The sequence below is a fragment of the Pelobates fuscus genome, chromosome 10 (assembly GCF_036172605.1).
Source record: "Pelobates fuscus isolate aPelFus1 chromosome 10, aPelFus1.pri, whole genome shotgun sequence".
NCBI classification, from domain to species: Eukaryota; Metazoa; Chordata; class Amphibia; order Anura; family Pelobatidae; genus Pelobates; species Pelobates fuscus.
Genome location: NC_086326.1, coordinates 110,495,654 through 110,519,960, shown reverse-complemented (window position 1 = coordinate 110,519,960; position 24,307 = coordinate 110,495,654). Strand labels below are relative to the sequence as shown.

Here is a 24,307-nt window from a genome sequence, read left to right as displayed (position 1 = left end):
CTTGTGCAAATGGGGTCTTTCATGCTGTCGTGCCTGTTGAGGGACCCCCGTATAAAAAGGCTGAAGGAGAACGACCTGTACTGGGTGTCCACGCTACTAGACCCCCGGTATAGGCTGAAAGTGGCGGAAATGTTACCGAATTACAACAAGTCGGAAAGGATGCAGCATTTGCAAAATAAATTAAAAAGTATGCTTTACACAGCGTATAAGGGTGATGTCACAGCACAACGGGAATCTAACAGGGGGAGAGGTGGAAGTCATCCTCCTCCTCCCACGACCATGCCGGCAAGGACAGGACGCTTTAAAGACGTGTTGTTGATGGAGGACATGCGGACCGTTTTAAGTCCTACGCATCGCCACAGCCCTACGGGATCCACCCTCAGAGAGCGACTCGACCGACAGGTAGCAGACTACCTCGCCTTAACTGCAGATATCGACACTCTGAGAAGCGATTAACCCCTTGACTACTGGGTGTGCAGGCTTGACCTGTGGCCTGAGCTATCCCAATTTGCGATAGAACTTCTGGCCTGCCCCGCTTCAAGTGTCCTGTCAGAAAGGACCTTCAGTGCAGCAAGAGGTATTGTCACTGAGAAGAGAAGTCGCCTAGGTCAAAAAAGTCTAGATTACCTCACCTTTATTAAGATGAATGAGGGATGGATCCCGAAGGGACTGACACTGGGCGATACATTCGATTAAAAAAGGCCTGATGAGATGAGCTGCCTTGGGCTAAAAATGGTCCACACGCTGCTGTATTTTAGCTCTGAATGACGTTTGACTTGCGTGACTTGTGGTGTGGGGGGGTGTAGCCGCTGGCAGGTTTTTGTTTCATATGCTAGGTTTAGGGAGATCTGTTGGAGAAGGCTAGATGTCTCCGGTGGCTGTTGTTGTTTCCACCCTCTGGCTATTAATAAGTTGGCAGCAATCAAAATATGATATGTTAGGTCGGCATGTGCTTTTGGGAATGGGTCAATCGAGATGAAGGGTAGGGCATTTTCTTGTCTCAGGTTGGTTCTCATGACCAGTGCCCCTTGTATCACCCCCTCAACTGCCTTCCAGTATCCTCTGATGGCCGAGCAGGCCCACCAGATGTGGAGCATTGTGCCCCACTCTATTAAACATCTCCAGCAAAGTCTCGAGGTGTTGGGATATATGGTCGCTAGTCTAGTCGGTACCAAGTACCACCTATATTGTATCTTGCGCATTAGCTCTAGGTGGGATGTGCATCTACCTTTATGGGCTATGAAGGCTTGGTTCCATTGTTCTTCTGAGTAGACTGTACTCTAATCCTTATGCCATGCTTCCCCGGTGTGCGGTTCCTAAAATCGCTGCCATATGCACGTCCACTGATAGGAGACGCAACAGGTATTAAACTGATAAGAATAATACTAAACACACCACTCCTATCTGGTGGCACATTAGATTGCACGCGCAGTGACCCAAATGTAAAGTAGGAGGACCGACCAAGCATCTTCTTCCATCTCTCTGTTACAAAAATCGCTGCCATATCCATATAAGTTGTACATGATGTCCAGGATAGTTTTCCAGGGACAAATGTTGTAGCCTATTGAACGAGGTGACCTTGCTCGGGTCCCAGGTGTGCGGTTCCTAAAATCGCTGCCATATACACGTCCACTGATAGGAGACGCAACAGGTATTAAACTGATAAGAATAGTACACCACTCCTATCAGTAGGTCCCCCCATTGTGATTTATGCCCCCACCCACCGCGCAGGGGTGGGGGCCGGGGGGGAGGACAGTAGGTCCCCCACCTTATCCTTATTTACTGAATATTACCCTGTATAACAATGGTTGGCATTTAGTGAATATTCCCCTGTATAACAATGTTTGACATTCTGCTCTGTGTCAGTGTGTATCAGGGATCCTTAGGATAGGTGTCAATCCATATCTGCCAAGTGACCCTTTGTAGGGGGAACAGTCCCTATTCTGCTCTGTGTCAGTGTGTATCAGGGATCCTTAGGATAGGTGTCAATCCATATCTGCCAAGTGACTCTATGTAGGGGGAATAGTCCCTATTCTGCTCTGTGTCAGTGTGTATCAGGGTCTCTGAGGACAGGTGTCAATCCATATGTCAAGGTGTCAATATGTCATATGTCAGGTGTCAATCCATATCCATTGCTATTTAGGAATGTTAGGTGATTTCTGCCCTTTATGGATTAAAACCAGACTCTGCATCAACTGTGTAATTTTCCATGGGAGTTTTGCCATGGATCCCCCTCCGGCATGCCACAGTCAAGGTGTTAGTCCCCTTGAAACAACTTTTCCATCACTTTTGTGGCCAGAAAGAGTCCCTGTGGGTTTTAAAATTCGCCTGCCCATTGAAGTCAATGGCGGTTCGCGAACGTTTGCGGAAGTTCCCGTTCGCCATTCGCGAACCGAAAATTTCGGGTTCGCGACATCCCTACTCATCATATAAACAATCATACATCCCACTCTCATGAAAAAGTGTAGTGGGCTTATAGTACTTTTGTCCAAGTATAAAAATAAAGGGCTCATTATGCAAACAAACATACATGCAGAGAAATCATGTTAGTTCTAGAATTTGTAGCCCCCCTTAATTAAACTCATTGTTTTTTTCTTTTATTCATCATCACCTTCACTTGTACTTTTGACATTCCCTTAATCATTTTATTCCTTTAATTCTTATACCTGGTTTGGACACCTTCAGGGCTTCAGAGGAGCTGCCCAATCCTTTCTTCCTGGGGAGGGGGTAAAAGGGAGCTTTATGGAGCCGTGGGTACTCCTTGTCCCTGCTTGGGGAGGTCTAACTACCACAGCAAGGATAGCATCCAAATCCTCATTATCTTTAGGGGACAGGCTGGGTATAATGGGTATGGGGTGCAGTGGCGGATCCAGAGCCTGATCTCGGGAGGGGCACTTGTAGATTATTTAAATAAATAATCCAGACACAATAACCACTACAGCTCAGTGTAGTGGTTATAGTGCCAATAATGCCAAGACCCCCTCCCGGAGTAAGTAGTCAAACTGTTTAAGAACTGTTTGACAACTTACCTGAGGTCCTCTGGGAAATGGGGCTGTAGTAGGGCAGAGGAGCAGTGGTATGTGTGAGTGGTGCAATTTGTGAGGGGTGCAGTGTGTGTGTGTGTAAGGGGGAACGTGTATTAGCAGTGTGTGTGTGTGAAGGTTGCAGTGTGTACGTGAGGGCGGCAGTATATGTCAGGGGTGCAGTGTGTGTGTGGGTCAGTATGGGTGTGTGACAGTTACAGTGTGTGTGTGGGGCAATGTATGTGTGTGGGGGCAGTGTGTTTATGGGGGGCAGTGTGTGTATGTGGGGGCAATGTGTTTATGGTGGGCAGGGGCAATGTGTGTGTGTGTATGGGGGGGCAGGGGCAATGTGTGTGTGTGTGTGTGTGTATGGGGGCAGGGGCAATGTGTGTGTGTATGGGGGGCAGGGGCAATGTGTGTGTGTGTATGGGGGGCAGGGGTAATGTGTGTGTGTGTATGGGGGGCAGGGGCAATGTGTGTGTGTGTATGGGGGGCAGGGGTAATGTGTGTGTGTGTGTGTGTATGGGGGCAGGGGCAATGTGTGTGTGTGTATGGGGGGCAGGGGCAATGTGTGTGTGTGTATGGGGGGCAGGGGCAATGTGTGTGTGTGTGTGTGTGTGTGTGTGTGTGTGTGTATGGGGGCAGGGGCAATGTGTGTGTGTGTGTATGGGGGGCAGGGGCAATGTGTGTGTGTGTATGGGGGCAGGGGCAATGTGTGTGTGTGTGTATGGGGGGCAGGGGCAATGTGTGTGTAGAAGAAGGATAGGGGGGAGGGGGGGGGCTTTTTTTTTTGTTTAATGTGTGTGTGTGGTTTTTTTTACATTTAATAATTAAAATTAATATAGAAGTTATGTCCCCCCTCCCTTCTTACCTTTACTGGGAGGATTCCCTGGTGGTCCCAGTGGGGATTCCCTGGTGGTCCCAGTGGTAGGAGTGAACTCTAGCCCGTGCTCCAGGGCTAGAGTTCACTCTCGCGAGATTTGGAGCGTTGCCGTGGTTACCGCGGCAACGCTCCAAATCTCGCGAGAGGAGGACCTGGAGGAGCTGCTGGTAACAGCTCCCGGGTCCTCTCTCCCTCCCCTGCCGGTCGGCTGTCAGTAATGTGCCTGCGCACCGGGGAGGGAGATCACTGATCACTGATCTCCCTCCCGGTCTGCAGGCACAATGCAGGGCTGGCACTTGGGCAATGTCAGCCCTGCATTAGCCGGCAGGGGAGAATCTCGGGGGGGCAATTGCCCCGTTGCCCCCCCCCCCGGATCCGCCACTGATGGGGTGTAATCAGGAGGGAGTAATGATTTGAAGTTGTTAAAAACAGTCTCCCTCGTTCCCATTTTATTTATCTTATACCCTTAATCACAGGCAATTAAGACGTTATGCTTAAAATCAGAGTTGCACAGTCACATAAAACAGCACATGAAGTAGCAAGCTGGAGTAATGCCAAACATCCATCATACAGGGTTTAACCCCTTAAGGACACATGACATGTGTGACATGTCATGGTTCCCTTTTATTCCAGAAGTTTGGTCCTTAAGGGGTTAAACAATATTCCCTTTTAACCCTTTTTTTTTTTTTAAACCATTTTAGTCCGCAAAACTCACATGTACATGTACATTACATGACATGACAGCCTGCCAAAGGCTTAAAAATATTTTTACCACCTGCCAAAGGTGAACCTCTACCAAAGAGGAATTGTCTACCATAGACAATTGTGCACAATACTGCCTGCCAAAGGCTTACCTCCAACCCAAGGAGTAATAAAAAAAGTCTTCCTCAGACTTAAAAAAAATACCATGTCTCTCTAAGACATTATGCAGTGGAAATCCCCTTTAACCCCTTAAGGACACATGACATGTGTGACATGTCATTATTCCCTTTTATTCCAGAAGTTTGGTCCTTAAGGGGTTAAAGGGACTCTCCAGGCAGCCGATTTTACTTACCTGGTTCCAGCGCCGGGAGCCTCGTGAAGCCGCGCCCCCTATTTTGTCAAAATGACTAAATAGGCGGGCGCGAGCAGGGAGCAATCAGACGCTTCCATTTGGAAGCGTCGTTGCTCCCTTGTGCGCATGCGCGGCTTCGCCACACATGCGCATATACTTCAGAGGGCGGCATTCATGACGCCCTCTGAAGTCCTGAGTGCACTACCGCGCATGCGCGCGGTGTGCGCGGCCGCGAGCTGAGCTGACTGACAGCTCAGGGTCTTTGCCCACCCCCCTCCTCTGCTGACAGGCTGGAGAGAGAAGGCGCGCACACAGTGCCTTCTCTCTCCTGCACACGTCAGACGTATTTTAATACGTCTGACGTGTACAGGGCCTTTTTAGGGCCCTGCATGATGGGAAGTCCCTCTGGTGGCCGTCTGAGTGACGGCCACTGGAGGTATTCCTATCAATCAATGTAAACACTGTATTTTCTCTGAAAATACAGTGTTTACATTAGATTGCCTGCAGGGAGCTATAGATCTCACCTGAACAAATACATTAAGCTGTAGTTGTTCAGGTGACTATAGTGTCCCTTTAAATAAAAACGTAGATATGCAATGTATGAAGGATGGAAAAAGAAAAGTAAAAGAATAAAGGTCAAATAGACACCCAATTCTCTTACCTTATCTTTTTCGTTCCGTTCAATTGCAACCCAAAACTTCTGACACCAATTTGTTGGGGATAAAATCAGCCCGGGCCCTTTGTGGATGGATATTTGCCAACTCATTCAGAGCTCTGGAATTTGGAAATGAATAGCAGAGACGTGTTCAATAACCAATTCAAATTCCTTTATTATGCAAGTTATATTTATACCCCATTTTCATAGCAGGATGGGAGGGGGGAAAATGAGTATATGGGCATGACAATGATCACAATGACAGATTGCTTTTCACAAGTTATGAACAGCTGTTTCTTATTATATCGCACGTATATCTGATAAAAACAGATATTTACAAATACCAAAATCAATTAACATTTCTAAATCAGTACTTTCTCCGTAACTAGGATTTTATATAAATTGTATCTCCGAGAATCGGAGATACAATTCCAAATGTATTCTTGGTTCAAATTAACCCTTATATGAACAGCTAGTATAGATAGTGAAATGGATATTCGTATCTACAAACAGATTTCAAGACAATGGCCCCGAACATATTTGTATAATGTTATCATATCTCCTCTGAGGCGCTGTTTTTCCAAACTAAAGAGATTTAACTTTTTTAACCTTTCTTCATAACTAAAATGCTCCATTCCTTTTATACATTTTAATTACCTTGTCTTTATAGCGAGACAGCACTCCATTCCCCACTACCGCAACTCATTATGCTCGCGGCTTAAGATGGCCACCACATGTTCGAAGTGCTGCTTCGAACCGCTTCGAGAGTCCGAAGTATTACTGTACAAGTCCAAAAGGCACAGTATCTTTAACCAAAGTCTATTACAGGGGCAATAGTCATAGGGGAGGAGGCTGGCAAACAGGTACTCCCTTCCTCTTAACTCTGCCCTCACTGATAGACCCCACTCAGGTCTATCAGTGAGGGCAAATCAGAGGCGGAGCTACACTGCAAGCAGGGTGGAGCTACACTGCAAGTGAACCCTCTGCCTGGTAAGTTAGAGGAAGCAGTTCCTGCCCCCCCACCTAGCCCAACTGTGCCACCTGCCCCCCCCCCGCCAAGCCTTACTGTGCCCCAGCTACCTACTGTGCTCCTGCTCCCCCACTTACCCACTGTGCCCCTTGCTTCCCCAGCTACTGACACTGTGCCCTCTCTCCCCCAGCTACTGACACTGTGCCCCCTTCCCCCAGCTACTAATACTGTGCCCCCTCTTCCCAACTAACAATGCTCCCCCAGCTACCACTACTGTGCCCCCTGCTCCACCAGCTACCACAACTGTGCCCCCAGCTACCACTTCACTGCCCCACCAGCTAGCCACACTGTGCCCCCTCTCCCTCAGCTACCCACTGTGCCCCATGCTACCCCAGGTACCATCACTGTGCCCCCATGCTACCCCAGCTACCACCACTGTGCCCCATGCTCCCGAAGCTACCACTACACTGCCCCACCAACTACCACAACTGTGCCCCTTGCTCCTCCAGCTACCACTACACTGCCCCACCAGCTACCCCCACTGTGCCCCCAGCTCCCCCAGCTACCCACTGTGCCTCCTGCTCCCCCAGCTACCACTACACTACCGCTGCTCCCCCACCCGCCTCCACTGCTCCCCACCTACCACTACCTATGCTCCCCCACCTACCACTACTGTGCCCCTGCTCCCCAACCTACCAATACACCACCACTGTTCCCCCTGCTCCCCCACCTACCACTACACTACCGCCACTTCCCCACCATCCTCCACTATGCCTCCTGCTCCCCACCTACCACTACACTACCACCCCTTCCCCACCACCCTCCACTATGCCTCCTGCTCCCCACCTACACAACCTCTGCTCTTCATATCAGCACACATATCACACACATCCAATACACATATATATCACACACAGTCAATACAACAATTACCCGGTGGATGTGCCGACCAGATTCCCAGCATACTGGATAATCAGAGTTAAGCATGCCCACCTCCCTGCAAGGTAATAACAGGGAAGAGGGAATCATATTTGTTTTTAAATAATTATTAATTTAATAACTCCTATATACAAACACTACACACCTATTGACATACACTGTACATGGATAAAGGGGTATGATTGGGGGAGGAGGGGGAGAAGGGCGCTGGCCACACCCCTCTCAACTGGTTTAAAAAAAAAAGCATAGTTATGAGCATAGACACATCTGGCAATTGAACATTAAATTCACCTTCTACAGGGAAATATGTGGGTCCTCCCCCATGAACGCTAGGTCCTCACCATGAATATTTATAACAGCCCTCCCTGTTATTTAACAGATAGGGCCTTTCTAGTGGCTGGGTGGCAAAAGCTGCCCAGTCGCTGGTTTTTAATGTTTAATAGTGTAGCGGATTGCGTTGGGCTGTCCCCAATTATTCTAGTTGCAATGTTATTTCCCTATCATTTATCCAATGTAATGTATACAATGTATTGTATGAAGCATTCGTCTGGTTGATCGGTAAAAACGCAATGGATACTCAGTGGAATATCTCTGTTCGACATACGAACAAACTACCAAACAACCAGACCACCTCGGAGAGAAATGTCTCTAATTTACCTCCCTCATCGGTATTAACCCCAGCCTAATTGCCAATTATACGAATGTACTGTGTGTTCCCTGGGTGGGCGCCGTTCGACATATGAACACGAAGTGGCAACCATCTTGCCATACGAACGCCCAGCTGTGTTTGGTCATCGAATGTCTGGAACTCAAATCGGACACTCGACCACACGAACACCGCAGAGACCTCTAGACTTCCACCCATTCGTGAATAAACATACGAACAGCCCGGCGTTCGGTAGAAGGATGACCACGAACCAGGGGATTCATACGAATCCAAGCCAAGACCATTCTGTATAGTATTTTCATGCTTTTTACCCCACGAACAGAGACCGACCGCAAGGCCAGAATACATGGAAACGAACGAACGCCTCCATAAAATTCCCGAACCCCTGATCCGATCTGGGTGATTTTTGAGTATGTTGCTCACACAGATCAGGGCTATCAGGGGATGTATCAGTTAGGGGTGTAGGTCATGTATTTGGGGTACATCTAAAAACCGGGGAAAACTGTGTATGAAAACTGTTCTAATAATTATATTATCTTGCAGGCTGAGGGGAGGAGATGTGTGGGTTGTAACCTATGTATTATTGGTTAATGTATAATTGTCTGTGGGTGTCTCCCTTGCATGGGAGAGATACATAAAAGCAGGGTATGTGGCATTAAACATCAGTTCTGCTCCTGATACTGTGTGTCGTCCAGTCATTGGGAAAGGTGTTGGGATATTCTTGGATTATTTTATTTACTACTGATGCTGTTCCTCCTGTATTAACTACTTGTTCCTGAACTACTCTTGGATTACCAGCGGAGAAAGTCTTTGTGAAATTAGCGCTCTGCTACAAATAGAGATACAGGTGGGGCATAAGGAGATTTAAAACATTCAATACGGATTGATAAGGATTTTTATTCAAGTTAGTTTTCTTTTTATGATGTGGCAGCTGGCTAGCAAGCCTGGCAGTCAGCCACATTATTAACCCTCGTGCCACTGAGGTTTATTATTTTATTTTTATTTTTTTATTAAACTATTTGTCAGCTAGAATGCAAACAGCTCAGATTTGTTCTTAAAATTCAGGCCTGGATTTTCAGCAGTCGTTCTGATTTACAAAATCCAGATATTGATAAATTCCACCAACAATGTCCGCAGTCAGAATTGCCTGTATGTAGCACGATGCTTTTGCCCCATTCAGACTTTAGTGAATAACCAGGTCAATCTCTATCATAACATTCTAAACAATAAAGAAGGGAGACAGGAGAAGGGACAGGATAAATGATAGTGTCCTGCAGAGTGGTAGTTGCCTCGTTATAGAGGGGTGACCTTAGGATAGGTTGGGCTCGGGGAGATCACAAAAGAGGAAAGATAATTAAAACTTCACTTTTAATGTAAATAGTTAAAAGGGGGGTATACAAACAAATTTTAGTTCAAATAACTGTTGTAAGAAATCCTCAAGTGATACAGTTACACTGCCTGTTAACAGAGTGAAATGCCACTGTGGGAACAACAGCTACAAATTAGTAGTGTCAATAATGTATCGATATACCAGTACCCAGGCTCAAGGAAAAATAGCCAAGTCCCAGTGAGCTGCACTGAAACTGTTAACAAAGCTGATAACAATGTTTACCAAAACTGCAGTGTCTGGACTCCAAAACAAGCTTGAGAGTGCCAGTATACTGCAGAAAAGAGCATCTCAGAAATGATGACAGGGTCCTGTGTTAAAGACCGTGAGAAATGGCATCTAGAGGTATGTGCTGGCGGGAGTATCTGCAGTATGGTAACTAGGAGGTGCAAACTGCAAAATGTTGCCTGGTAGATTCTGCAGGAACTGGCTTAATAACCAACAAGCTATGGGTAGAGAGGGGTTAACTGCAAAAACACTGGAAATCCTAGTGTTGTGGTATGTGCATGCGGGAGTATCTGCAGTATAGTAACTAGGAGGTGCATTCACATAAAACTTACATTTTCAGAATCAGCATACTCCAAATACGAACATCTGCCAAAATCATCCACATTGGTCCTTTGGTTCAAAAGATAGATCGAAGTCCTTTGTGACCAAAGGAAGCATGGCTTTTCTGCCCAAAACCAGTTCCACAGATTCTTCTATCCTTGAGATAATTGGGAAGTAATCCAATTATCTCCAAGGAAAGAGGCAAAACTCCATTAAGCACATGGCAGTAAAAAGACCGTAAAATACAATAAAATACACAAGGTTACATTTATTACATAAAATACAGACATGCAACATATCCCCAGATATCTTAGGTCTGAGCGCACATTATTACTGAATAGCTCTCAGACCACACACATACAGTTCAATTGCCATGGAGCCAAAGTCTTTTATTACACGAATAGGCTCCATGGCATAGCTATCTGGGTTTAATCCGAGAATCTACCGAACGCCAGAGCAGAAATACATGAATAGACCTTTCTGCATAAGAAAATGAAGTATTTAAATGCCGGTCCATAGTCAAAAGGCAGCAGGCAGGCAACCAGGCTCCTCCAATGCACAGTGGCGAGATTGGTCTCGGCACATGAAGTTTTAATTATCTTTCCTCTTTTGTGATCTCCCAGAGCCCAACCTATCCTAATCACCCCTCTATAACGAGGCAACTACCACTCTGCAGGACACTATCATTTATCCTGTCCCTTCTCCTGTCTCCCTTCCTTATTATTTAGTTTTATAGTGCATTTTGTTGCACTGGGGGTTAACCCCCGCTCAGGAGTAAAATTATTGTACTATCTTCCTTCCCCTTGTTTTTTCTATCATAACATTCCATCACAAATGTTCTTCTGGCTGCACTATGACCCTCTGGCATTTCATCCTGGGTAGTCATTATATCTCTATTACTCTCTGTTGTTCTGTTATTTCACTGTGACTCAGCATAAACTACCGTGAATATAAATCAGTGGAAACAAATGCATCATTCAGACTGCCTTGAAACCAGCACTAAGACACTTCTAGCTGACCAGTTAACAACAGAACTCCAAAAGTAGGCCCCAAACTATTTATTATTATTATAGGCTGCAATTTGGTGTTTAATTCTCACTTGCAAACTCTCAATGTTTCTCTTTATAAGTGTTTATCTGGCGTAATGTTTAAGTTTAACTAAAATGAATATGTTTTTCACTCTTTATTGTATCTAATTGATGTTTTTGGTGTTCATTATAGGATTTGTGCTGATTGGAATACAAAAGATAGACTATGATAGCCAGGGAAAACTGCTCACTTCTTGGCTGTGTAGGAGTACATTTTGTATTTTGGATTTGTCAATCACAATTCTCAGTTTATTAAATAAACTTTTTGGTGTTTTCTTGATGTGCATATTTATCTTTGCATAGTATTTGAAAAGTCCTACTTGTATTATTGTTTTTCCATGTACTGATCTTATGTATCATTGTGTTTAGTTTTCTGAAATATTCATACAATTTGTTGCAATGTCTAAGTGTCTTTGTCTCACTTACTGCCATCTTGTAACCTACATATTGTTTTCTTGCAGTGCCTGGATATACACTAACATATTTTCCCGTGAGAGGTGAATATAATGCTTATAATTGTGCTGCAGGCAGTTGCATAATGTTTACATAAAGCTATTACTTGAAAGGTGGCATTTAATATAGAAGATCTGTGGTGAACAGCCAATGGAATTGTAAATATAGACAGGGGAGGAAAAAAAACACACCTCTTGATTTGGACTAAATGTTTAAATTCTGTTTTAATGTTTATCACATTTCACTGTTTAGTAAAAAGTCTTAACACAAAAGGCGTTTGAAAAGTTATCTTGGTTGATCCTCTACATTTTGCTGTTGATTATTGAATCCCTAAAATTAGTCTCATTCTCAAAATGAGTGTGTGATATATTAAAATTTAGGTAAGTGTATATACATATGTAATTTAAAGACTTGAGAAAGTTGGCAGGAGGTGTACACTGCATACGCTTACCTGAAGTTGGCTGCAGTGGTTTATGTGTAAAGAGTGTTGTGACGGAACGCCATCACTGAGTACCATGCCTACCCACTTGTCCAGTCACATTGGACCCCAAGGACTTTGACTGTGGACTTGGTGGTGGGGGGGGAGAGGAATATGTGATGGATGGCCTGATTTGTTTGGCGCGGGCCACAGGATTGCGGCACCATTTTTTGGGCTGTTCTCCATGTGTCTAGATGTTGCTGTGTTGCATGCCTGTTTTCTACATAGAGCAGTGTGCGTCTGTATGGTGCAGCAGCTCTATAGACTGTAAAGTATTGCTTGTCTGTTCCTCTCCACCTTTCATCTCCTGTCCTATTGTTTCCCCAGCAGGGAGTTGTCCTAGGGATACTGCCAGACCAGTTTAAACTAGCTGCTTTGTCCCTCCTCACTCTCCCATCAGGATCTTGGGATTGAAACCCCTGTTGTATTGTGTTGGAGACCATATGTAGGGGCCTGTGCCAAAAAAACACAAAAAAACACGTGTGACAAAATAAACCTCAGTTGACTCCCAGAGCTATGTTTCGTCTGGTTATTGGGGGAATGGATGCCTGTATGCTTTAATGGTTCCAGTGTGGCTGAAGGAAGGATTTAGTGGAGGTTACCTGTCGGGTCACCCGTGGTCCGCTACAACTGTGCCCTCATTTTTCATTTTACAAAAAGGTGCAGATTTCAATAGAAATTGGCACTTTTATAAATTAACCTTGTTACACCGCCTGCCTGTCAACGAGACAGCATTGTTACTTCCTGGCTGTTTAGCTCAGTGGATCTAAACTCAAAAGGCAGGAAATTGCTCAGAACACCTGCATTGGGAAGACTATGATTGAACAGCCACAGAACATTTTGGCTGGGGAAGTAGGAGTGGGCTTGCAAAGGCTTCAGACAAGAGATTGGCAGCTTCTATAAGCACTTTAGATATACACCCAAGAAAAATGCATAGATTTTTCTCATATATACATACACTAAACATTTATTATGTGGGCAGTGAAGTGTCCCATTAACTCTCCTGGGGATTTCTTTAAATTTAGAGTTTTGTTTTTTATACATAACCTCATAGTGTATATATAAAAATATAAATAATTGTATATTTCCTGTGTTTTTAGGAAGGGCTGAACACATTAGACTGCTATGTTGGGACCAAGGGATCCCGTTGACTGAAGATGAAGTGCAAATGCAAGACTGGGCCTCAGGAAAAGGAAACCTCAAGAAAAATGCAGTGAGTCATCTCCTGCGTACGGTGGTAGTTCTACTACTTTGGTTTGAGTGGATCAAAACTTTTGTTGTTGTACTAGTTTTTTGCTTGCCTGTTTAGGGAACTCTAACAAACATTCTGCATTAGTACTTTTATCCATATATAACTTGCACATTAGTGGATTACTCAAACCAAAAACAGTACTTTAATGGCGCAAGCTCTTCTCAAAAAAATAAATAATTAATAAAATAAAAATTTGGGGGTAGGTCGGGAGGGAGAGGAAGTCTACATACTCCAGGTATCCCGATCCTCCTGTGGTCATGTAACTTCCACTTGCTGCAAGGAAGGATCCCAGAGGACAGAAAGGAGGATGTGAGCAGTGCCTGGAGAGACCTGCCACAATTGGTTGTCTGTCTGATGACCTATGTCAACTGTCCGCAGAAATAACAGCAGAGGTCCAAACTTGCTAATGACTCGAATGAGCTCTAATGGTAAAGTATTTTTTTTTTGCATGTGCAGTGTTTCACAGACTACAAGCACTATGACTAATTAATTCAAATCAATGAAGTAATCATGGTGCTTGGAGTGATCACTTCAGAGATTTGAATTAGTCACAGTGCATATATATTCAATACAATGTTAAACAAAAATCTGCACACCAGTCAAGCCATAAGACTTGCTTTTCCTAAAGAAATCACAAATTTGCAGTGATGTTACTACCACAAAGGATTCTGGGTGGGCATATGCAAATTAGTTTAACAAAGAATCACATTTTTGGACTCATTCCAATTTAAACATGGATTCCTTAGAGTCTGTATTTGCTGTATACAACAGCTTTGAAACACAACTTAGGAACAGATGCAAAACCAGTAAACCACTCATGGACAGCTGTTTCATTGTTAATGGATCACTAAAGTGTCAGGAAAACAAACCTGTTTTTCTGACACTGTCATCCCCTTCAGCAGCTTACCTTAATCCAGCACCGGGCTCCCGCCGCGCTGGTGACCTCTCCTCCCCAGCTGACGTCAGCTCCCGAGTGGAGCGGGATGCGCATGCGAGGCAGGCCCACTCTGTGCTAACAGGCCCACTCTGATGTCAGACGCTGGAAGGAAGTGACTGCCACGGTCACTCCTCCCAGCAACCACCGGGAGCCACACGGGAGGAAGGAGAGGGAGTCAGAGTGGGAACTCTGACTCCCATCAACCTGAGCCACTGAATTCCAGGGAAGTTACCCTCCTGCACCTAAAAGGTAGGTAATAGTAGGATGACAGAGAGTGTGTGTGTGTGTATCAGTTTTGCACCAGGGCCCCATGGATTGTGTGTACGCCACTGCCCACAGGCCAGTAGCATACAAGGGATGTTGGCAGCAGCATTATTCTAAAGATTAATATAGCACTGGTGCATAGAGTCTTCCAAACGTTGTTAATAATACACATTTTATGGAGATGTAATGCATTCTTACGGTAGAAAGCTATTTTGGTTATCCTTTATTTTCTCACCAGATCTGTCAAGGATTCTAAAGGCTGTCTCTGCTCCCTTAGGGCTGTGACAAGTGTTTTCTTATCCTGGAAACTATCCTCTAATCTCCTTGTGACTGAAACTCCTATTGTGTTTTGAATCTAGGTCACGAAAAAATTAAAGGACTGCTATAGCCACCCAGACCACTTCAGCGCAATGAAGCGGCCTGGGTACCAGGTCTTAGCCCTGCAGCTGTAAATAAACTGCTATGTTTACATTGCAGGGTTAATCCAGCCTCTTGTGGCTGTCTTCCTGACAGCCGCTAGAGGCGCTTCTGTGACGCTGAATGCAAAACAACAAACAAACCACATTGAGCATGCAGAACGTCCATAGGAAAGCATTGAGTAATGCTTTCCTATGGGCGGTTTGAATGCCTGCATCTCTGGCCGAGCATGCAGCTCCACTGAGTAGCTGACGTCGGAGGGGGAGGAGAGCTCACCAGCGCTGAGGGAGCCAAGCCCTGGATTAAGGTAAGTGGCTGCAGGGGTTTTAACCCCTTCAGCTCAGCGGGAGGGGGGACACCCAAGGACTATATAGTACCAGGAAAACAAATTTGTTTTTCTGGAACTATAGTGGTCCTTTAACACAGCAAATGTGGATGGGGGAATCCAGGTGGGAGTGATTAGTAAGATTTATAGAATTGAAAGATTATATTATATTATATAATCTATGATAATTGATGAGGACGTTGTACCAGGCCTGAATTACATAAGCATCACCAAAACCTATACAGGGAGTGCAGAATTATTAGGCAAATGAGTATTTTGACCACATCATCCTCTTTATGCATGTTGTCTTACTCCAAGCTGTATAGGCTCGAAAGCCTACTACCAATTAAGCATATTAGGTGATGTGCATCTCTGTAATGAGAAGGGGTGTGGTCTAATGACATCAACACCCTATATCAGGTGTGCATAATTATTAGGCAACTTCCTTTCCTTTGGCAAAATGGGTCAAAAGAAGGACTTGACAGGCTCAGAAAAGTAAAAAATAGTGAGATATCTTGCAGAGGGATGCAGCACTCTTAAAATTGCAAAGCTTCTGAAGCGTGATCATCGAACAATCAAGCGTTTCATTCAAAATAGTCAACAGGGTCGCAAGAAGCGTGTGGAGAAACCAAGGCGCAAAATAACTGCCCATGAACTGAGAAAAGTCAAGCGTGCAGCTGCCAAGATGCCACTTGCCACCAGTTTGGCCATATTTCAGAGCTGCAACATCACTGGAGTGCCCAAAAGCACAAGGTGTGCAATACTCAGAGACATGGCCAAGGTAAGAAAGGCTGAAAGACGACCACCACTGAACAAGACACACAAGCTGAAACGTCAAGACTGGGCCAAGAAATATCTCAAGACTGATTTTTCTAAGGTTTTATGGACTGATGAAATGAGAGTCTTGATGGGCCAGATGGATGGGCCCGTGGCTGGATTGGTAAAGGGCAGAGAGCTCCAGTCCGACTCAGACGCCAGCAAGGTGGAGGTGGAGTACTGGTTTGGGCTGGTATCATCAAAGATGAGCTTGTGGGGCCTTTTCGGGTTGAGGATGGAGTCAAGCTCAACTCCCAGTCCTACTGCCAGTTTCTGGAAGACACCTTCTTCAAGCAGTGGTACAGGAAGAAGTCTGCATCCTTCAAGAAAAACATGATTTTCATGCAGGACAATGGTCCATCACACGCGTCCAAGTACTCCACAGCGTGGCTGGCAAGAAAGGGTATAAAAGAAGAAAATCTAATGACATGGCCTCCTTGTTCACCCGATTTGAACCCCATTGAGAACCTGTGGTCCATCATCAAATGTGAGATTTACAAGGAGGGAAAACAGTACACCTCTCTGAACAGTGTCTGGGAGGCTGTGGTTGTTGCTGCACGCAATGTTGATGGTGAACAGATCAAAACACTGACAGAATCCATGGATGGCAGGCTTTTGAGTGTCCTTGCAAAGAAAGTTGGCTATATTGGTCACTGATTTGTTTTTGTTATGTTTTTGAATGTCATAAATGTATATTTGTGAATGTTGAGATGTTATATTAGTTTCACTGGTAAAAATAAATAATTGAAATGGGTATATATTTGTTTTTTGTTAAGTTGCCTAATAATTATGCACAGTAATAGTCACTGCACACACATATATCCCCCTAAAATAGCTATAACTAAAAACAAACTAAAAACTACTTCCAAAAATATTCAGCTTTGATATTAATGAGTTTTTTGGGTTCATTGAGAACATGGTTGTTGTTCAATAATAAAATTAATCCTCAAAAATACAACTTGCCTAATAATTCTGCACTCCCTGTATAAGGCAGGTACGACTCTGGAATAAAAAAAAAAAAACAAATATAGCAAATGTGGTAGCAGAAATGTGTACTTGCCAGATACACGCTACCTAAACCCCTATTTGTGTATTTATGTTACTATATTTGGGCATTTGCAATAAAGGTTGTGGTCAAGAAGTCACCCATATCACCCATACCAATCGGTGGCACTTTAGGACATGTATGCATCTGTATGTGCAGAAGTCTGTGTGAAAGCCAGATAACACCTATTTATTTTTTATTTAATTTTTTTACAATCTTTATGGGGGCAAGAGAGTTAGGCGGTACAGAAAAAGGGAGCATAATAATACACATCATAAATAGAGGATCGCAAGCAGATATACTCCTTTGCAGATCAGCCTCATTTTTAAGAATACATACAAAGCAATAGGTGGAGCCGCTAAAATCTTGAATAATCTGTAAAACACAATAGTATACACAAAATAGCGTAGTACGTCTATACTAGACAATGTGAAAGATAAGTGGTAGTAGTGTCACTCACAATGTTGGAGTCATACCATCATATGACTCTATTAGTATGCTTCTTTGGACCATTCAGGGGTTGTCCAGACCCTTTTGAAGTCAGGATCCTGGTATTTTCCTTTTGATTCTCCTTTTTGGTGTTCCAAAATAAGGTTTGTGGGAGATCCAGATGGTGCTTTAAAAGTAAATTTATTGTAATAAAAAGAAAAGAAAATATGTAAATATATACCAGAAACAGCTGGTTTAAAGTACAGGAACTAAAGACTGATTTAAATAAATAGTCTCTAAAATGTTCTTGATTAGGATTATATCCAAATGTCCAAAACGCGTTCAGTCATTTTTAAGAATAACTACTAACCTGAACGCTTGTATGCGGATTAGGTGTTGAAGGCACGATAGGCTGCAAGAACCTTTATGTAAAGCAGGAAACATGCTATATCCTGTACTTCTGTTAAATTGAGGGAAATATACTGCGTATCCAGATAGCAATAACAAAATTAGCTTTACAACTGGGCACGTATTACTATTAAAGAAGAAAAGAAGAAAAAGCTTAATGGCTCTGCACCAATAACCGGAGTTATATAAACCACTGGGGCTTAAGATTTAACTATTGCAAATACTCTACATCAGAGTACATCAACAGTAAATAACAGCTGGAACGTTGCAGGTAAGTTGCAAAGTTTGGTCACTGATGACACAAGCTGCAAGTGTGGTAAGTCAGCCGATTCCTGATGGAGTGTCCCAGCCTCCGCCACTCTCAGCTGCCCGGATACACAGATAGCATAGTAGGACATCTTGACACTTGGCCGGATTTCATGCCAGGTCTTGTGTAGCCAGGAGCTGGTGTAGTGGGCCAATGAACCAAGTTGATTGTGCTTAGCTTCGGCCCAGTTGGCGGGTGTTTGGCCTCCATCTTTGCGTGGCGCCATCTAGTAAGGCTCGAGAGGTCTTTGGTGAATTATGTCCCCCTCCCACCGCCCCCACGATGTGGGTGGTGCACCCAAGTGTTTTTTTTGGCTTGAGGGTCGGTATATCACCCCGATTTTATCAATTCAGATTGGGATCTTCCACTGCACCCGTCCGACCAGTCTGAAGGTCAAGCTCGGTCCGTCCCCATAACACCTATTTTAATTCAGATTAATTATCACAAATTTGCTTTGGCACAGTGTAGCCACTACTGATAAAATTGACAAGTTGAGAAAACATGATTTCTCAGTTTCTATAACTAAGGAAGACATGCCGAAGTTAATCTCGAGTTATGCAAGTGAAATATATGTAACAGTAAATATAAAAAACATGTGATAATTTAATTGTGTTAGTTCAATTCTGCCCCCCCCCCCCCCCCTCTAATAGTTTGTGTTATTGCAATATTTAACAGGTCTTTGGTCAGCTACCTAAATTTCTGGATGGAGATTTCATTCTATATCAGAGTAATACCATTCTGAGGTACCTTGGGAGAAAACATGGTAAGACATTGGACTGGAAAGGAAACCACAAACTAATATTTGGTGTATGAAAATTGATGCAGTGTAAATAAGAATGTAATTCCAGGGCATGTCCAGAAAGCTTGAAGTATTGCAGATTTTACTCCAAAAATTGCCATTGTCCATTCCATTAATAAATAGTATAGTCTTATTTTTGACATCCATGTCCGTTATCTTGTCCAATGTAACGGACCGTTTAGGCGCTATTCTCCTTTTAAATACACGAACAGCTGCTGCAAGCACCAATCTCCCGAACAGGAAACACACAAATTCACCAACTCCCGAACAGGAAACACACAAATCCACCAACTCCCGAACAGGAAACACACAAATTCACCAACTCCCGAACACACGAATGCTGTTAACCAGCCGAACAGGGAAAACCATACGAACAGTTTACACTCCTGGCACTCGCACTGTAACAGCATACAATCCAATTCCCCCCAAGAACGAGACGACACTTCGTTTGAGGGTCAAGCACAACTGATTTACTGGGGCTACCTGCCCGGCTTTTATGCAGGTCTCCCACCTGGTGGGACACTCTCCTAGGGGACCAGATGGGAAACTGGGAAAACTATTGGACATTGACCAATCACCAATCCCACAATGCATCACAATCCCTCCTCTTTGTCCTGGAGATAATTGGGAAGTAATCAAATTATCTCCAAGGACAGAGACAAAACTCCATTAACCACATGGCAGACAAAGGACAATAAAATACATAAAATTACATACTGTTACATTTATCACATAGAACATACACATTGTACCTCTCCCCAGATAGCTTAGATCTGAGAGCCCATTACTACCGGATGGCGCTCAGATCACATACATACAGTTCAATCGCCATGGAGCCAAAGTCTTTCACATAGTCTTTCAGTATACGGCTGGGCTCCATGGCATTGCTATCTGGGGTAGCATGGTTTAAACAGTAAAGTACCAAATGGACTGGTGTTCGGATAACTGACTGCAGGTAGGAGAAGGAAGGCCGGCAGCTCAGCGGTGTTCGTGACTTTAACAGTCCGCAGAAAGGCATGAACCAGCCTTTCTGCAGGGAAAAAGAACAGTGTTAAACATGGGGCCATAGTCTAAGGGGAGACGGCGAGCAACCAGGCTCCTCCAGTGGCCAGTGGCGAGGTTGGTTCCGCCACATCCAACCTCTATTTAAGGCAGTCCTCTGCCTCCTAATTCAGATTATTCCATATTTGATAGTGTTGAAAAATACTCCTCCAATAGACAAGCAGAGATAGAGATCACCATACAGGGCCGGTGCAAGGATTTTTGCCGCCCTAGGCAAAAAAAATTTGCCGCCCCCCCCCCCCCCCCCATATGTCCTGCCCACCATGTGACATCACAATGCCCCACCCATATGCTCTGCCATATGGGCCAACGCCAGTCTTCACAAAGGGTCTTTTATCTGAAAAGACAGTGTGTTTACATTAAAAAGCCTACAGGCACAGGCTATAGACACCAGAACCACTACATTATGCTGTAGTGCTTCTGGTCACTATAGTATCCATTTAATGTGAGGTAAATTAGAGATTAGTGCCACTCATAATATATTGGATTGCCTACTTACCACCAGATGAGGACAAGAGGCTGATGATGGGCTCAGTCTGGCTCCACAGGTCTGGTGTAGAAGAGGCTCTCTGGAGACTGTTTTTAACAGTGCTCACAACAATAAACGAACAGGAAGCAGCTCCATTTTTAGGGCCCCTTACACAGCTCAAGGTCTGGGCCCCCAGGGGGCATACGCCTACAATGCCCACCCATAAATCCACCTACATGGCCCATCCATGAGTTTGGGATGTTTTAAGTGTGCAATTTGTGTAAGGGATGTAGTGTGTTTATAGGGGATGTAGTGTGTGTTTGCGTGTAAGGAATGCATTGTATGTTTCTGTGTGTGTGTGTGTGTAAGGTTTGTTTCTGTATGAATGCAGTGTGTGTCTGTAAGGGGGGCATTAATTATGTAAGAGAACGTAAGGGATGCATTGTGTGTTTCGGGTGTGTCAGTGTGTGAGTAGGAATGCATTGTATGTTTCTGTGTGTGTGTGTGTGGGGGGGGATGCATTGTGTATGTGTGTAGTGTAAAAGAGAGGGTTTATGGGGTAGGATAGGGACTGAGAGGGGAACAGCTCTTTCTTTTTAAAAAAAAATAAAAAAAATCATAGTGCTCTCCCCTCCGGTCAATTATTGATTTCCCCCTCCCTTCTGTCCCTCCGTGCTCTCCCCTTCCTAGTGGTCCTTATCCCCCCTCCCTCCCCTAGTGGTTCTTATCCCCCCCTCCCTCCCATAGTGGTCCTTATCCCCCCTCCCTCCGATAGTGGTCCTTATCCCCCCTCCCTCCCCTAGTGGTCCTTATCCCCCCTCCCTCCCCTAGTGGTCCTTACCCCCCCTCCCTCCCATAGTGGTCTTTACCCCCCTCCCTCCCATAGTGGTCCTTATCCCCCCCCTCCCATAGTGGTCCTTATCCCCCCTCCCTCCCATAGTGGTCCTTATCCCCCCTCCCTCCCATAGTGGTCCTTATCCCCCCTCCCTCCCATAGTGGTCCTTATCCCCCCCTCCCCTGGTGGTCCTTACACCCCCCCTCCCTCCCATGGTGGCCCTTACCCCCCTCCCATGGTGGTCCTTACCCCCCCTCCCATGGTGGTCCTTACCCCCCCTCCCTCCCATGGTGGTCCTTACCCCCCCTCCCATGTTGGTCCTTACCCCCCTCCCCCTCCCTCCCATGGTGGTCCTTACCCTCCCCTCTGCCCATGTAGCGTGGGGGGGCAGCGCGGAACGCGGGACAGGAACCTTTGTTTCCTGTACCCGGCCGCCGGCGGAATGACAGGAAGCGCTCACTGAGTGAGCACTTCCTGTCATTCCGCCGTCGGCCGGGTACAGGAAACAGAGGTTCCTGTCCCGCATTCCGCGCCGCCCGGCCACGCTACATGGAGAGACCGGCAGGAGGGAGCGCTCTGCGCTTCCCTCCTGCTGGTCACTCAAACCCGTCCGCCCTCACACAGCAGTGCTGCGCCGCCTGAGGCTTGTAAAAGCGCTCAGACGGCGCAGCATGAGGAGCCACACCGGGCACAGGGATCCGGCGCCCCCTGGTAAGTTGCGCCCTAGGCGGCTGCCTAGGTCGCCTTACAGGTGGCGCCGGCCCTGTCCGGCGCCCCCTGGTAAGTTGCGCCCTAGGCGGCTGCCTAGGTCGCCTTACAGGTGGCGCCGGCCCTGTCACCATATAATAAGTGTCTTTTAGAATATAATTAGAATTCAATGATGTCTGTTGCAAGCAACTCTGCAGAATTGCACTGCCAACCTAATTTAAGTTAGTTCAATGTATTTGCATAAAAAAAAAAAGAAAAATCAAATGGATCAAAATGTGAAAGAACTGGATTGTCTAGTTTCATCTCTGAACACACACTATTTTCAAAGTTAAGACCACAGAAAAAAACAAAACACATTGTGTACTAGAAAAAACCTTGCACATATTTGAGAGGATTGTTGGCACACTTGCAGCTTGTACCACCACCCTCCTGAAATACAAGTCATTATTAGAATAAACAATTAAAATAAAGTAGTTTTAACATGCACTACGCTGCATGTTTGTATAGATATTGAAAGGGAATAGTCACACTTGGGCCAAAGTGCAAAGAACTGGACTTTAAACTACCTCGTGGTTTATCTACAATAACTAACACCTTGTAATGTGTTTGCAGGATTGGGTGGCACCAATGATCAGGAGATTGCAGTCATAGACATGATGAATGATGGAGTGGAGGATCTCAGGCAAAAATACTACAAATTCCTATTTTTGGACAATGTAGGTAATCTGGTCAGGGAGAGAAAATAGAAACAGGGATTATGGAGATTTGCATGGTTAAAAAAAAAAAAAAAAAGAGAGACTGTATTTGAGTAGATAAAAATATATTTATCTTTTCTGGAAAATAATAATATACCATATATTTCATGCAGGAATCAAATAAGGAAAAATACCAGCAGGATGTTTCTAGTATACTGACAGCTTTTGAGAAAGTCCTTTCACAAAATCCCAAAGGACCAAACTTCCTGGTTGGAGATAAAGTAAGTAGTCAAGAAGGGTGGTCTCTCAAGGATATTGACTTGTATAGTATTTTTTTTAATTCCCACCTGTAACCTATAATTTTATTGACAGATTTCCTATGCTGATTATAACCTCTTGGATACCTTGCACTGCAACCTTGACCTCTCATCAGAATGTCTGTCCTCATTTCCTCTTCTCACAGCATATGTTGACCGTCTTGTGTCCAGACCAAAACTGAGAGTATACTTGGAATCTGATGGACGCAAGAGACGTCCTATAACTCCCAAACACAAGTAGACAAAATATCAGTAACTGTTAATCAACATTAAATACAAATTGATCTTTGATTGTGTTTTATTTATCATCAGTTATATAGTTATTCCATAGAGTTCAGTCTTTGACATAAACCTATTCCTGCTGTTAATCCAAAAGATGGCCCAATTTAAGCAAATACCAATTATGCTATAAAATGGGACAAGACAGCTTTGACCACAAAATGGTCATCCAAAATCAACAAACGCTTACGCCATACATTAAAGGGACATGTTAGACACACAGCCACTTCAGCTTATTAAAAGTTGTTATGGTCCCACAGTACCATCTCTGCAGATTTATGTTTGAGAAATTGGTCAAACTGACAAGGTAGTTCTTGACAGTAGAGGTCGTAGCCCTTTATTCAAGCCCTGTCAGACAGCTAGCAATTACACTTCCTGCTTGCAAAACAACTTATAGCAAATTTGTCACTGCAAATATTATTATTATTATTTTATTATTTATATAGCATCAACAAATTCCATAGCGCTGTACAATGGGTGGACTAACAGACACATAATTGAGATCAGACCACTGAACGTACAGGAACAGAGGGGGTTGAGGGCCCTGCTCGATGAGCTTACATGCTAGAGGGAGTGGGGTATAGTGACACAAAGGGTTAAAGTATGGGGAATTAAATAGTTTGTTAGAGAAGGGTTTATTGAGTGCTTGGTAGGTCATTTTTTACAGTTGCAGGAAAGGAGTCATGGGGTGGGGGACGAGAAACCTGCTGACAGTTTAATTGATACGCTTTAATGAAGAAGTGAGTTTTCAAAGATTTTTTGAAGGAGTGGAGGCTGGGTGAAAGTCTGATTGAGGA

General features: G+C 44.6%; 1 protein-coding gene across 1 annotated transcript; it reads left to right on the top strand.

Moving 5' to 3' along the window:
* The first annotated feature begins 11,078 nt into the window (after window positions 1-11,078).
* LOC134575552 (glutathione S-transferase P 1-like) lies at window positions 11,079-23,522 on the top strand. Its single transcript, XM_063434849.1, has 7 exons — window positions 11,079-11,169; window positions 11,677-11,712; window positions 13,247-13,359; window positions 19,022-19,109; window positions 22,832-22,935; window positions 23,088-23,195; window positions 23,287-23,522. Coding segments are annotated over exons 1-7 (636 nt in total). The 5' UTR covers window positions 11,079-11,168; the 3' UTR covers window positions 23,473-23,522.
* Window positions 23,523-24,307: the final 785 nt, after the last annotated feature.